The following is a 14,335-nucleotide window of genomic DNA, read 5'->3' as shown; positions in this document are numbered from 1 at the left end:
CTGTGAACCCAGAGAACAAACTGCTTAAGAACTGACAATGAAATATGTCACCCTTTCTCTAGGTGACACACCATGTGATAGACGCTGCCAAATCCGCTAAAGAAAATATTTATTTGTATTGGCACAAAAGGATTACAATAGAAAACCACTGTTCAAACATGTAGACATTGCCTCTTAATCTTTATACTTGCCCGAGCAAAGGGCTACTTTGCAATTAAAGCCAGTGTGACTCTTTAGTAGGAGGTGAAAACCTTCTAACTCGCTGATTTTTCCATAGGTTGCCCATCCTCCTGGCTATCCTTTGTTCACGCTGGTGGCTAAACTGGCAATTATGCTCTTTCCTTTTGGTTCAGTTGCCTACCGCGTCAATCTTCTGTGTGGCTTGTTTGGAGCAGTAGCTGCGTCGTTACTTTTTTTCACCGTTTTCAGGTAAAGTAGTTGATGAGTTAAAATTAATTTTGGCTAATTGGAGATGGAGCGTTCTGATGGCCTAAGTGCAGGCATTAAATAAAACCCCAAAACCAAAACTCTTACGTTGCTTGAATGGTTTTCCTAATCACTCCTGTGATTGCACTTTCTTAATTTCCAGTAATTTCATACGCACTTGACCCCTCAGGTGATTACACAGTTGGTTGTGCTTCCTACAATGGAGTCAAGGTGTCACCAGCTCATTATCACAGTTCTCGGGTTAGGCAGAACTAATAAGGTTTGCCATTTTATGAAGATGCAGATGGGCCAGTTTAATTCAACAATATGAAGGTCATCTTTTGGTAAATGATAAATATCATTTAATTACAGTGTTGCTGATGGGCAGCTGCCTGTCAGGTCCAGAGCTAACACCTAATTATACTGTATCCTAAATATGCACATGTTGTATACTCTTTGAAATGAGGCTGTTAACTAAGGAAATCAGTTTGGGATATGGTTTTGGTAAGGTTTCACGTTGTTCCTAATAAGGTAGGCAAATTAGACCCCACATACTTCACTGATGGAAGGTTTTCTTCGTTTGGAAGGCTACCTTGCTTTTAAAAAATGGGTCATTAGTTTAGGATGTTGGTAAACTTAATTTGTCTTTGCTGCTTCTGACTCCTTCATTCTTAACCAGTCTAACCTATGCCTAAGGAGATTATAGTTAAAAAATACAAGTTACACTTCCTGCAAAGGGAGAACCAAATTAAAACACTTTCAAAAACTACTGCAGTTTTTATTATAAAAACAAATTTTTGTATGTAAATATAGTATAATTTGAATAGACAATTTCAAACGCCATTTTTGGAGACTAATGTTTTTATTTGCGTTAGTCATAAAATTGCCCTTTGACTAAATTCTTTCTAAATTTCCTCTTTAATTATTTATGGAAAGGTAAAAGTTAACATAATTATAACCCTAAAGCTTACTTTTAAATTTATTTGTGGAAAGCTTTCAGATTCAGATGTTGTAAATGTTGATCATTTACTACATTTGTATCTACATTATTTAATTCATTTTTATTTCAGTTACAGGTTTTCAGTGATAGCCAATCTTTCAGAATGAAATGTTGAAAATAACATCTCTGCTTGGATTGATTAGTATTATGAATACTTTCTTTTTCTAAATGATTAGAGTAATCTTCTTTAGAATTGTTTCTCCTGAGTCTTTTATAATTAAGAATTTATCGTTATTTTTATTGAGAGAAAAACTGATCTTTAACATTTTTAAATATCTAGGTTGAAAGGTAGAACTACTTGTCTTGTATTGAATGTATGAATTAATAATCTTCACAAGACATTTAAGACAAAGGCATTTAAAGAAAATTAATACCTGTATTTATTTTAGTAGTTCATCTGTAATTTATTTTATTTTATTTTTTATTTTTTATTTATATTTTAGAAGATCATTTCTATAACATATATTTAAATGCTATGTGGCTATAAAAAGCTCTTATGCAAATAAAGTGATTTGTTCTCTAAAACTTTTCCATGCTTTTCAATATATTAATTGGTGATACCATTCCACATGAAAACCACTGTAAAAATCACACATAAAAATATTGACAGAATCCAAATAGCTTTGAACAATAATTTTCCTTTGAGTTGTCTACATTTTAAAATAGCTTTTATTATCATGCTTGATTATAATGGGTTTTAGATTAGCACACTTAACCTGTGATCCTTTTTTTTTTTTAATACAGTCTTAATGGTAAATTTGTATATTTGCTGAATAGGCTTTAAATCAAAAACCCTTAATATGACTAAACTGGATATTTGAGTGGTTTTCAGAATGTTTTGGTAATATTGTACTTGGGAAAGTTGCTTTCTTTCAGAAAAGGGATCCCACAATATTATCTCCTACATACATTTTAATATGAAAATACTTCATTATTTTGAAGACAAATAATTGACAAGGTACACGTCCTCTGGGAACAACCTAGTTCAAGTGGCAAATCTGTTTTGTCAAACAATAGACACCCTTCAGGAGAGAGCAAGCCATCTCTATGGTAATAGGACTAACAGTAGCCTATTGATTGAGTGGAAGAAGACATTATACAATGTCAGCTGGCTTGTTACAATTTCATTTGTTGTATGACCTGAACTTAACCTTTAAAACCTTTCTTCTGTGAATATAAACCCAACAGCAGGACACAGTTCCTGTGCAGCCAATACAGTGACAGCTTTTTTTCCAGCCCAGCGTCCGGTAAATGTGTTCCTTTACAGGTTGCCTCCTTTATCAGAATTTGTTGAGGAGACATTTGACTACTTTATTCATCGACAGGCCAAATCATCATTCTATTTTGTTGTGGAATATTGGAGGGTTTTGATCCAGGAAACAGTTTTATTCTTTCTCTCCCCCCATCACTTCAGAGAACATTACTGTACACGTAGGATTAGCGCTGACTGGTGTGCAGTAAATTAATTCTTTTAACAGGTTTAGGTTTTTTTCAGGTAATTGTTCACATGGCATTCACTATATTTAGCTCTTGGGGTGGACATAAAGACCTTCTGTACCTTTTAAACAAAGATTGTATTTTAAAAGCAAATTTCTGTTTAAATGTGTTGATGTAAAAAGCTCCATTTTTTTCAGTAAACATGACTTAGATTGGAAGAACAATTTATTCGTTGTTTCCAATTACTATGTAATTTTTGCTTTCCTTGCATCTTTCTCTTGCTTTTAAGAGCCGTAAGATGTCATTAACACTGCATTTTTTTGTCAGTCTTTCCTAATGGTTGACAAGAACTCATGTATATTTGCTTCACCCTAATGTAGAAAGCATGGGAGTAAAAGAGCACTTTGAAAGCTGTATGCGTCACCATACTTTATTGAATTAAAAATAGTAAGATTGTGGCAGTTGTTTCTGTATGTATTTATGTATTGTCCCCTTCAGGGGTATTTTTCAGCATTCACTATGTGAAGGGAGTTTAATACATTTCATATCTATGAAACAGTATTCATTTTATTAATGTGTACATCTGTGTTTTTAAGACTACATAACACGGATTTGTAGGAACTGGGATTTTCTCTTTCAAGGCCATTGAAGTAAATGATGTTTAAGTTTTGATGGTATGATATCTAAAGTGTCACCTTTGAAATTCGCAAATCCTATTACAGAATTTAAAAAGTTACAGCTCAGGTAAGTCACTAATATGAATGGGATTTAGCATTGCTTAGTACTTGAATTTCAAACTTATTTTCTAAGCAACCTCAAACTAGGTCCTATATACTTAATAAGGAAGGAGCCCTGAAATCACTGTCTCGCAACATCAACATGCTTACATTTCTTATGCTCTGGTATCACTAAAAGAGAATGGAGTATGTTGATAGCATTGTATAAAAATTCTTTCCCTCAGGGAAGATTTCAATTGCTTATGATCTCAGATGAGGGCATATCTTGTATTTTAGTAGGGTCCAGGGCAGGAAATCTACTCTCAATAGGCTTGAGAGTCAGCATATCCTTTCCAAACTATTGTGGGCCAAATGGAAGTATGGAAGAATTCATTCAACAGTGTTTGTTGAGGACTCTTGTGAATCGAAAGTAAAACTATTTTAGTTTTTATAATCAAAATTCAGTGTTTACTTAAAGAAATTAAGACAAGGTCACTAACCATTGAATAAACAGTTTTGCAAATATTTTTTTCTAGAAGGTACTGTCTTAGGAAACTTGCATTAAAAAACTTTCTAACACCATTAACATTGTACAGTAAGAAATCAGATCTCTTCATGTCAACCAGGTTACCTAGAATATATGAATATTAATGATAATTGAAGGTATAGTGAAACCGTGCCTGCTCACTACAAAGAACCGACAACCAATTTCAGTGATATTTAAATATCTTCTGGCAGATCCTTTTGTGCCAGTATTTTATTTTTTGTAAGTGATACAATTCTAAACGTTATGCTGCTGCTAAAAATTAATTTGATTAAACTTTTGGAGGAGGAATACTTGATTCAGAGCACTGTGTCTGCGATTCTTATAGCTCCGGCTAAGATTCCATTCAATAAAGAATAGGAAATTAAAATGCCATACCTTAGAGAATGTAGAATCTCCTGCTTAAGGGACATTTGGATTTTCCAGCTCACAGAGTATTTTAGATTATTGCCATAGAGAAGAATGTCAAGCTCTTCCTAATTTCAGAGGTAACTATGCAGAAGTAACAAATAGTCACCAAGTTTTTGTAGTTGAAGAAGAATGGAAAGTACTGGAGCATTAATTTCCATTCAGGAGAATATCTGTCTTGATCCCTGGTTAATTGATCATATATTTCTCTCATACTTGTATAAAAATTGCGTAGACTCAGACTGGTTAAGCATATTAAGAGCTTGGTTCATTTGCATTTTCTTCTAAGTAGAGGGACATATTAGGCTCAAATAGCAGCACTTCATTTTGAAGGGGAAAAAAGCAGGGCAAAAACTCTTTTTTAAGACTGTAGAGTCTTTTCTGACAGCTAGTCAGAGTTAGAATTAGTTCAAGGAAATGTTAATAATGCACTGCCTGGCCTAATCCCTTTGATATCACCAGGTATCCTCCTGTTCATGGGTTAATTGCTTTAAAAGCGAAGGCAATATTCTGAGCGGTGGGCCGCTTCACCTTTTCACAGCTGTTACCATTGAGTGACAACTAAATCCCATGTGTAAGATGAGGAAGAGCTCAATCTCCAATTGGGAGAAAATTTATGTAAACCACAATCCCTTCAGAATGTGCGGAAGTCATAGACTTTCTTGATTTACTCTGCTTTTCCCAGAAAGCTCTATTGTTCACTTTCCTAAGTCCCATCAACCCTTTGTAGCAGAATATCACAGAGGCAGCAGATAGCTTGAAATATATAAATGCTATCATAGCTCTGATTAATAGCAGTGCTTATGAGTCAAGTCTGATAACAGTGCAGCTCTCCACTCAATTTCAGATACTGCTAATGGAATCTGTCTTCTCCAATTGTAATATGAGAAGGCCTAATTTGCCATGGAGCTTGGAGCTGTCACCAGTAGGGGATTGTGGGGTCAGATGGGAGCTGCCAGGTTTTTGCCCTGCAGCTTGTATCTCTCACTTTGAATAGAGCAGCCCCCTGCCTGCCAGTTAGCTGATAGGCCGCTGTGGGGTTTATGCCACTATATACAATAGGAAAGGGCTACATAGGCTGACTTTATAATTGTGAAGCTAGCTCATATTTCCACAACTACTGTGCTGCATAATTTCTAATAAGTGGTTTTAACAAATGTCAGATTATGAAAAGTTTCCTCAATTACAAAAACTTATAAAACATTCAAATTGCTAAATCTGTTTCCTGCCGAGATTTTGCCACTGGAACTAGTCATCAGTCATTACGGCTGTAATAATAAATGCATGTATTTCTTAAAATTACAAATAAAATTCTAGATCGTAACTCCCGTAGATGTGCTACTTTTCAAAGCCATAAAAACGGAAAGTGGTCTTCAGGAATTGAAGTATTAAGATATGCTTTCATAACTTTGCATGATAAGACTACTTAATATTAAATCTCTATTGTTTATTGAGTTGGTTAGTGTTGCTGATGAAAACAGTTTCATACCCTCATTCGGCTGATTTTAGTTATTTGGATCTTTTAAGTTTACCTCCCATACGTTTGGTATCTTAATGTTTCAAAATGTATGCAGCATCTTCTAAGTTTTGAGTGAAAGGGGACTTAGTGTGATGACAAGCCAAGGCCAGGGCCTTTGAGAACAATATGCTGGAATGTACTTTTTAACCATTCAGGGTTGCTGTTGAATACAAAATAACACTGTCAAGCTTGAGTCACAAGGTAATTTGAGGTCTTCTGTGTCTTTAAACATTTCGAACAAAATATGAAAATTTGTAATTTGGGAGTTATTTTAAACCAGGCTGTGCTTTCAGAAGAAATTGGCTCCCATTGTGCAAGTTATTTGGCATACCATGAGAACTTAGTAAAAAAAGTAAGGTGTATGATGTTGATTCTTAGAAAGCCCAGGGTTTTTTCTTTTGGATAATTAGGTAGAAGCTGATGAGATATAATAAAAGGAGTTGTTCTAAACCTTGAGTAACTTTATTATTTATTGGTTAATGCATAAATCTGAATTTTAATGGGAATTGTGTGATTTTATCTTATTTTCGGAAGCTATTCATAATCTTACTCCCTCTGTGTCAGTTGTGGTTTTTTTTTTTTTTTTTGAAGACTGCAGTTTTTTTTTTTCCCAGTGTTATTTAGTGGTTTAAAATCAGGAATAATACTTTGTACTTTTCCTTTAGTGTACTGGTAGTTGGTATTTATGTAGCTGAAACTTCAGGCCAGAACCAGTTTTACTTTTGATTGAATCTCGTGAAATAGAACACATCTTGGGAGAATTTTATCTGGAGTGGAAGTAAATTTTTATAAAATGTGGGAAAAGGGATTATTTGCAAGTTTATTAAAGGTGGAAGTGTTTTACATTTCTTTAGGTGCCGTGGTGGCAGCTTCCAAGATGTAACTTTAATATACCATGCCCTAAATGATTGACTTATGTTGATTAGGTCCAAGCTTTAAAATGAACAGGAAAGTTTAGGTTCTACTGTTTTCTAAATGGCTACTGGCTATAATTTGCCCACAGAGTATCTGGAACATATTAGATGCTTAATGCGTATTTGCTGCCACTGGGTTGAGTGAACTGCCATGGAAAGAGAGGCTTGGCAGTAGCTAGCTTCCCAGTTTGACCTTTTTCCAGGTACACAGAAGAGATAAATATATGGGTGTTGATTATGTGATTGAGCCAGAAGGTAACATTTATATATTTTCATGAACAAGACCCAGAAAGATAAGAACTCCCGGAGGATGGGGGTGGTAGATTTGCTGTTGTGTCCTGCTTTACCTTACTTCCTCCCCGTAATCCATTACATTTTTTTTTAGTCATCAATATGAGTTGACACTAATAGTAATTTATTTAATAATCAGTCTCAGAGGCTGCATTGTGGCCTGCTTACTCGATCCTACTGCCTTCAAGCAGGAGTTTGCAGCGTAGAAGGAGGGCGGTGTACCCTCCATGTTGGGCCCTTTGCATGCAAGTAACACTGAAGACAAATACATTCGTGAATTTTATGAGACACATCAAATGTGTGTTCTGAAAGAATTTCAGGTTTCTGTTACTTGCCTTTTGATTGAGGGTTAGACAAACATGTGACTACACATGAAAATCGAATACCACGTAGTGGAAAGAAAAATACACCTTATCATCAATAGCAAACCTGTGTCAATGGTACAAAGTGTAACCTCCCGATTTATCCATTGTGTCAACAGATGAAGAGTATTGCATCAATGAGAAAACTCCTGCACAATCAGTCCCTTTCCTAGGAATCTCATCTAGGTTTCATGGATTTTGTGGACCAAAAAGAAGGCAGTTATGTATCAACCATAGAATTCTGAGCTTCACATTCTTTAGGATGATCTTAATCCTTACCCCATATTCCTTACTTCCGTGGAGAATTTTTGTTATTTGCGTTATCTGGGTGAAATTTTAAATACTTTACCACCCTTCCCGTGCTGTCTTTCATACTCTTGGTGTATCTTTCTCTGTTGACTAACCACTGTGCTTTATTAGAATGTGAACTACATGATGTTAGTGTTAACCCAAGCAAAAAGCAATTAGGAAGATTTACTTACTGCAGATACACTGGGAAATATATTTTACGTGTCACATAAAAATATTTTTATTTACATAAAACATACTTCAATGATTTTTAGATTATTTGATGTTATGAATCATCTGTGTCGTTGCTTTACGCCATTAGTATGAGCCCTTAAATTCAGCATACCTCTCTCACAGTGTGAAAACTTGATTTTGATTGTTAGTACTCAGATATAACTATCTTTTACAATATAGTGGTTGTGTTATTAAAATGATCACAGTAATGGTGTTGTAAGTATGCGATCATTTCTTCGTATAGCCTCATAAGATATTATCTTCTATAAGTCAGGTTAGATTCTGTTTTTTTTTTAAGATTTTATTTATTTATTTGAGAGAGAGAGAGACAGAGAGACAGAGATAGCGACAGAGGGCACGAGTGGGGAGGAGAGGGAGAAGCAGGTTCCCCACTGAGCAGAGAGCGTGATGCGGGGCTCGATCCCAGGACCCCGGGATCACGACCTGAGGCAAAGGCAGACAGATGCTTAACCAGCCGAGCCATCCAGGTGTCCCTAGGTTAGATTCTAAACATCCGTATTTCAGTCAAGGAAATGTCTTTTTTGATCTCCTTCTATGAGGCTTTATGAGAATCAAATTAAGAATGGAAAACATTTTTTCTCATATTGTATCTAATTCATCATAAGTTGTCCTTAAGTTAAAATGGAAAATAGTTGAGACTATTTTGCCATTTATTCTTGAGTTCTGGTGAAAAGACTTCTTATTTTTGTTCATAACCTCATTTGAATTTCTCTTCTCTTTTTTGTTGAAGTAGTTTCATCAGTGTCATTAGAAAAATGTGTATCTTTTAATTTAGTGAGCTCATTTTAAGATGCCACTTTAGCACGTTAAGTGTAGATAAAAATTAAATTCACTAACTCCTTAGTTGCTTTGTAAAAAATAATAAGCATGTTTATTCAAAAGAATACAATGAAAATGAAAAGTAGGACTCTTGGGTTGCCAAGTGAAAACACAGTGGTGTTTTCGATTATGTCATTTTCATTTGGAAAAAAAATCAGACTGAGTCTATGGGTAGATGACAATTGTTTTGCCTTATTTTGGAGCTACTTATATTTATAGTCCATCTGTATATCTGACTTTCTGGATGATGCCGAACAGCTCATTTTGTGGGCTCAGAACAACCATTTCATTTAAAACTCATGCTTAAGGAATAATGTCAGATTGGACATTCCTTCCATATGTTTTTAAAAGAAAGATTACTTAGCCAGAAATTTGGATTACCAATTCACTTAACAGTATTGCATTCAGTAAAGTATATAAATAGTGTTTCCTTCTACTTACATAATTTAACTCTGCATCCCTTCACCCCCCGAAATTATAAATATCTGTTATAGCCTTTTCAGGAAAAAAAAAAAAATTGTGGAGCATGTGTTGTTCTGGTTAGAATTACTCCCCAAAAGAGATTACAACTAACTTGTCTAATCATTCACTCTGGAACACCCTTCATTGAGAGGGATATTTGGCCAGTCTCATAAAATAACAAAGACCCCAGCAATCAGAATAGACGATGGACTCATTGGAGGCTCTAGATATTCTGTGGATTCATACAAAAACACTTTTTTAAAGATACACATAAACAGATAATAAAAGGATTTGTTCAGTCATCTTGTTTGCTTAACATGTTTAAAAATTAGATTTGCCTTCAGACATATTCATCAGTGTGATTTTTACAATATCACTTAGGTAAATCTTCTGAACATTTAATGTCTTCTATCTCAGACTTGCAGTGACTTATTGATATGGGTGGCTCATTGATATTTGGCTCAGTAAGACATAAGAGGAAAAATTTGAGGTGTTTTGTTTGAAATTTCAGAAAAACATGAGAAAATGTAAGGGACTTTATTTACACGTCAGTATGCAAAAGGCAATATGAGTATAAACCTGTATTTTCTCATTTCCTTTGAAATATGTATTTTATAGACAAGGAATAAAGTAATACAAAATTATTTTAAATAAATTATGATTTCTATACTCTTGCCAAAAGAATATTTAACCACTTGAATTAAAGTACAGGGTGGAGAAGTGCCTGGGTGGCAAAGTTGGTTAAGCCTCCAACTCTTGGTGGCTCAGATCCTGATCACTGTGGTGTGCTTGAGACTCTCCCTCTCCTTCTGCCCCCTCTCCTGCACTCTCTCTCTTTCTCTTTCTCTCAAATCTTAAAAAAAAAAAGTACGGGGTAGAAAAATGATTATTCCTTAGTTTCTGTAAGATATATCCATATGGACATCACTTTATTTTTAAAAAATCAATGTAACAAAAATTAATGTAATAAAAATTAATATAACAAAATCTAAACAAATCCTTTAATTTTTCCCTCAATTTCATTGGTTACTAAGACACCATTTTTATAATAGTAAAGCACAGCAACAATAAAGGACATGGTTCTTAAAATTTATCCCAATACCAAACCATCTTTTCTTTCAATTTTTTTGCAATTAAAAAAATAAAGAATAAATTCTAAATAGTGGCGTAAGTAACTTTATAATAAAGCATTATTTGGAAATGCTTGGACTTGGGTCAGATAATTAGAAACCTTTGTTATTTGAAAAGCATTAAAAACTAAAGATAAAGTATGCCTGAAATATATAGGTGGAAAAACAGTTAATTTTCAAAAAAATCAAAAGGCTTTTGTAGGGACACACACACATATGTATGTGAAGTGAAATAGACTTATTTTTAAGATGCATGAATATGCTGAAATGGCTATATCAGTAGTCCAAAAATAATTCTGTTGGCTTTGTAATTCATTATTTAGAGGATTTTAAGTTCCCTAAATCTGATTTCCTTACTGTGTTTAGATTAGGTTATAGTTAAAAAATTCTATTCCTCAGGTTTGCAAAGTTTTAGAAATATAGAAAAACCTGTCTATTCAGTACCCATTTAATACATTTAATAGAGTCTAGAGAAGGGGCAAACACCCTGGTCTTAGTGAAAATACTTTAGGAAAAACTTCTTGTGGGGTCCCGGAGTGGCTCAGTCGGTTAAGCGGCTGCCTTCAGCTCAGGTCATGATCCCGGAGAACCCCGAGTCCCGCGTTGGCTCCTTGCTCAGCAAGGAGTCTGCTGCTCCCTCAGCTCATGCAGACGGGCGCTCTCCCTCTCTCTCTCTCATAAATAAATAAAATCTTTAAAAAAAAAAAAAACTTGTTGGAAAGGTATGCCTATGCTGAGTTGGAAACACCAACTCAGTGGGAGTCACCCCCATAAAGGCAAAACAGTATACCTCATCCGCAAAAAAAATGCTGCGATGGAGGAGAGACAGCTTGTAAGTGCAGGAACTTACAGCTCATTTAGTGTTGCTAGAACACAAACTATGAGATGGGTTATATCAAAAAATGAAGCTGCAGGTAGGCTGAGACCAGATCATAAAAGGTCTTGTCTGTTGTAATGAGGAGCTTGTAATAGGCTTTTTTTTTTTTAAGATTTTATTTATTTGAGAGAAGAAGTGTGTGTATGAAGGGGAGGGAGAGGGTGAGAGAATCTGAAGCAGACTCCTCCCTGAGCACAGAGCCCAACATGGGGCTTGATCTCACCACTGCGAGATCATGACCTGAGCCGAAACCAAGAGTCAGAAGCTTAACCGATTGATCACCCAGGCGTCCCTGTATTATGTTTTATAATCAAGAGGAGTCATGGGGTTGAAGGCAGAAAAGTACAAGATCTTCACTCTGGTGGCAATGGTGGGCCTAGGGCTGGAGGCAGACCACTGTTGAATTCTGAGGTAGGGCAGTGGCGTATGGATGGAGAGGTGGATGAGTTTTTAAAATGTTTATGAAGTAAAATTGGCAGGATGTGGTATGTTCGACAGGGAGAGGGGCCAGGAGCTCTGATGATGATTCTTAGGTTTCTTGGGTAATTAAACTCGGTAGATAATGACATCACTAAGACAGAATACAGGAACAGGAATCATTTAAGGAAGAGGATGATAAATTAATTTTGCACGTGTTGATACTAAGGTTCAGTGGGATGCCAGGAGTTGGAGTGGCTTTGTGGTGAGGCATAGAACAGTCAGTTGGAGATCTGTCCATTTGAGACTAAGGGGGAGGTCGCGCTAGAGACAGATTCGGTTACTTCAGTTTGTGGTTGGCCGCTGACATCGGGATAGTGGATAAGGCCACCCAGGTGGAGTATGTAAGAGTGAGAAGAATTGCGTGAGAATGAAATCTTGGCAACACCAGCTTTAAAGGAGATGATGGAAGAAGAGGAGCCATTCAGAGAAAACAGAAGGAAGATCCAGAACCACAGAAGGAACACTGGAGGGATGTGGAGCCAGGCTCAACTCAGTAGAGTGTGCTTGGGGCTGGGATCAATCCAGCAGAGAGGTCCTGAGAGCCTGTTGTATTTAGCAGTTAGATGGCAATTGGGTGCTATTTGAATAGAATGCTCGGGTGACAATGGAGCATAGAGGCTACAGATGTGGACAGCAGGAAGCTAATACTGAGCCTTGCCATGATCCTGAACTGTCTTTGTGAAGTCATCTTTGAATTCAGCTGCTCTTTAGTCATTTATCTCTGTCTCATTAGGGTGAAATGAAGCAAGCTCAGATAATGTAATATGCCTTGCACAATGTAATGAGACTGCCTATCTACAGAGTCAGTGAATGAATTGAAGACCTCCAGAGTCTTCAGAAAGTCCTCATGGCTTGGGGTACCTGGGTGGCTCAGTCGGTTAAGCAGCTGACTTTGGCTCAGGTTGGGATCCCAGGGTCTTGGGATCGAGCCCCACATCGGGCTCCTCGTTCAGCAGGGAGTTTCCTTCTTCCTCTCCTTTTGCTCCTCCCCTCTGCTCGTGCTCTGTCTCTCTCTCTCTCTCTCAAATAAATAAAATCTTAAAAAAAAGGAAAAAAGAAAGAAAGTCCTCATGCTTACCACTGCTGACATCATCCTTTGCTTGTCAGCAGATCACAGACTTAGCTCACAGTGTGCTGATGTGGGCCCTCACCTCTCCTTGTTAGCTTGCATATGGTGCCATGGCCCTGGGCTGCACACCTGTCTTCCTACAGAGCATTCAGCCTGCAGATTTATTAGTGTATGCTGTACTGCTTGTCTTTTAGGACAAATACTTAGTTTTAATGAAAATCTTATGATTTTGAAAACAGCTTTATTAAACCCTTTTCCATCACAGGCTGCCCTCAACAACAGAGTCCAGTCTTGTTTAACTGGCCTGTTCCTTCCTTTAATGGTTCCAGTCCCCTTCCCCAACCCACTTTGCACTACCTGGCATGACTTTAGCTTTCAGTTCACTCATTTCCTTGATGCTTCTACCCTTGTCTTCCATTTGACTGAGACCTAGAATGCTTTGCTCATACTCTTTATTGCCTTCATCAGCCCCCTGCTGCTTTGCTTTCTTCCCTATCCAATCTAGGCCCCATGGCTTATTACAAACTCCCTTCCCTCTTGTCCTTCTGTCCTACCTGCGTCGTAAAGCCGCTAACCCTGGCTCTCTCCAGTCTTTCCAGGCCAGCTTAGGCTGCTTCAGACCTTTCCACAGCCATGCTGACAGATCCTGCCACTCCATATCCACGGTCTCTGCAGCCTCAGCTGAACAGTACTGCTACCTGCAAATCCTTGTATGTATCCTTCAACTTGCGGAGTTTTTCTACAACAGATGTTTTGCATTTTCTCTGTTTTTCGTAGTCTACCAGTTGATACATGTTACATGGTCAGTAAATGTTAATTGATTCTGAATCTTAGCATAAAGCAAACTTAAAGGCAGTATGTTAAAATAATGTGTGTTTCAATGGACATTCATAGTTGAGTAAAGGCTGCTGAAATCAATGAAATTCATACAGGCTTAGCTTATGTACAGCACTATGTAAACCCCAAACTGAATAGTAAAATGATGAGGCCTCCAAAAAGTTTTATATTCTACATATCCTATATATGGATGCACACATAACTTTTGTTCTTAGACATACTGCCCTCTCTTCTGTTTTTCACAAAGCTATGACCTCTTCAGCATTTATTTTCAGAATTTGCTCACACAGTTTGCCTTGAAACCTTAATAAGAATAACAAAAAGGGAAGGCAGTGTGTTTCAGTCAGGGCTCTTGGGTGCAAGCAATGGACTCTGGCAGTGTTTAGCAGGAAAGAAATGTATTAAAAGGAAGTTGAGAAGAACTCTACAATAATACAGAGCACAACCTAATTTTTAAATGGGCAATGGATCTGGATAAACTTCTCCAAGGAAAACCTACAA

The 14,335-nt window shown here is 36.6% G+C and overlaps 1 protein-coding gene across 6 annotated transcripts in view; it reads left to right on the top strand.

The window, feature by feature from the left end:
- TMEM260 (transmembrane protein 260) overlaps positions 1–14,335 on the top strand; it is a 66,421-nt gene that overhangs the window by 6,066 nt on the left and 46,020 nt on the right. For all 6 annotated transcript variants that reach the window (XM_081830471.1, XM_081830469.1, XM_081830468.1 and 3 more), the window contains exon 3: positions 278–429. In XM_081830471.1, the coding sequence (XP_081686597.1) occupies positions 278–429 (152 nt within the window). The remainder of the gene's footprint in view (positions 1–277; positions 430–14,335) is intronic.

This window comes from Leptonychotes weddellii, chromosome 9 (genome assembly GCF_054177405.1).
Source record: "Leptonychotes weddellii isolate Sample4059 chromosome 9, ASM5417740v2, whole genome shotgun sequence".
In the NCBI taxonomy this organism is placed as follows: Eukaryota; Metazoa; Chordata; class Mammalia; order Carnivora; family Phocidae; genus Leptonychotes; species Leptonychotes weddellii.
This window is presented reverse-complemented; position numbering and strand designations above follow the sequence as displayed.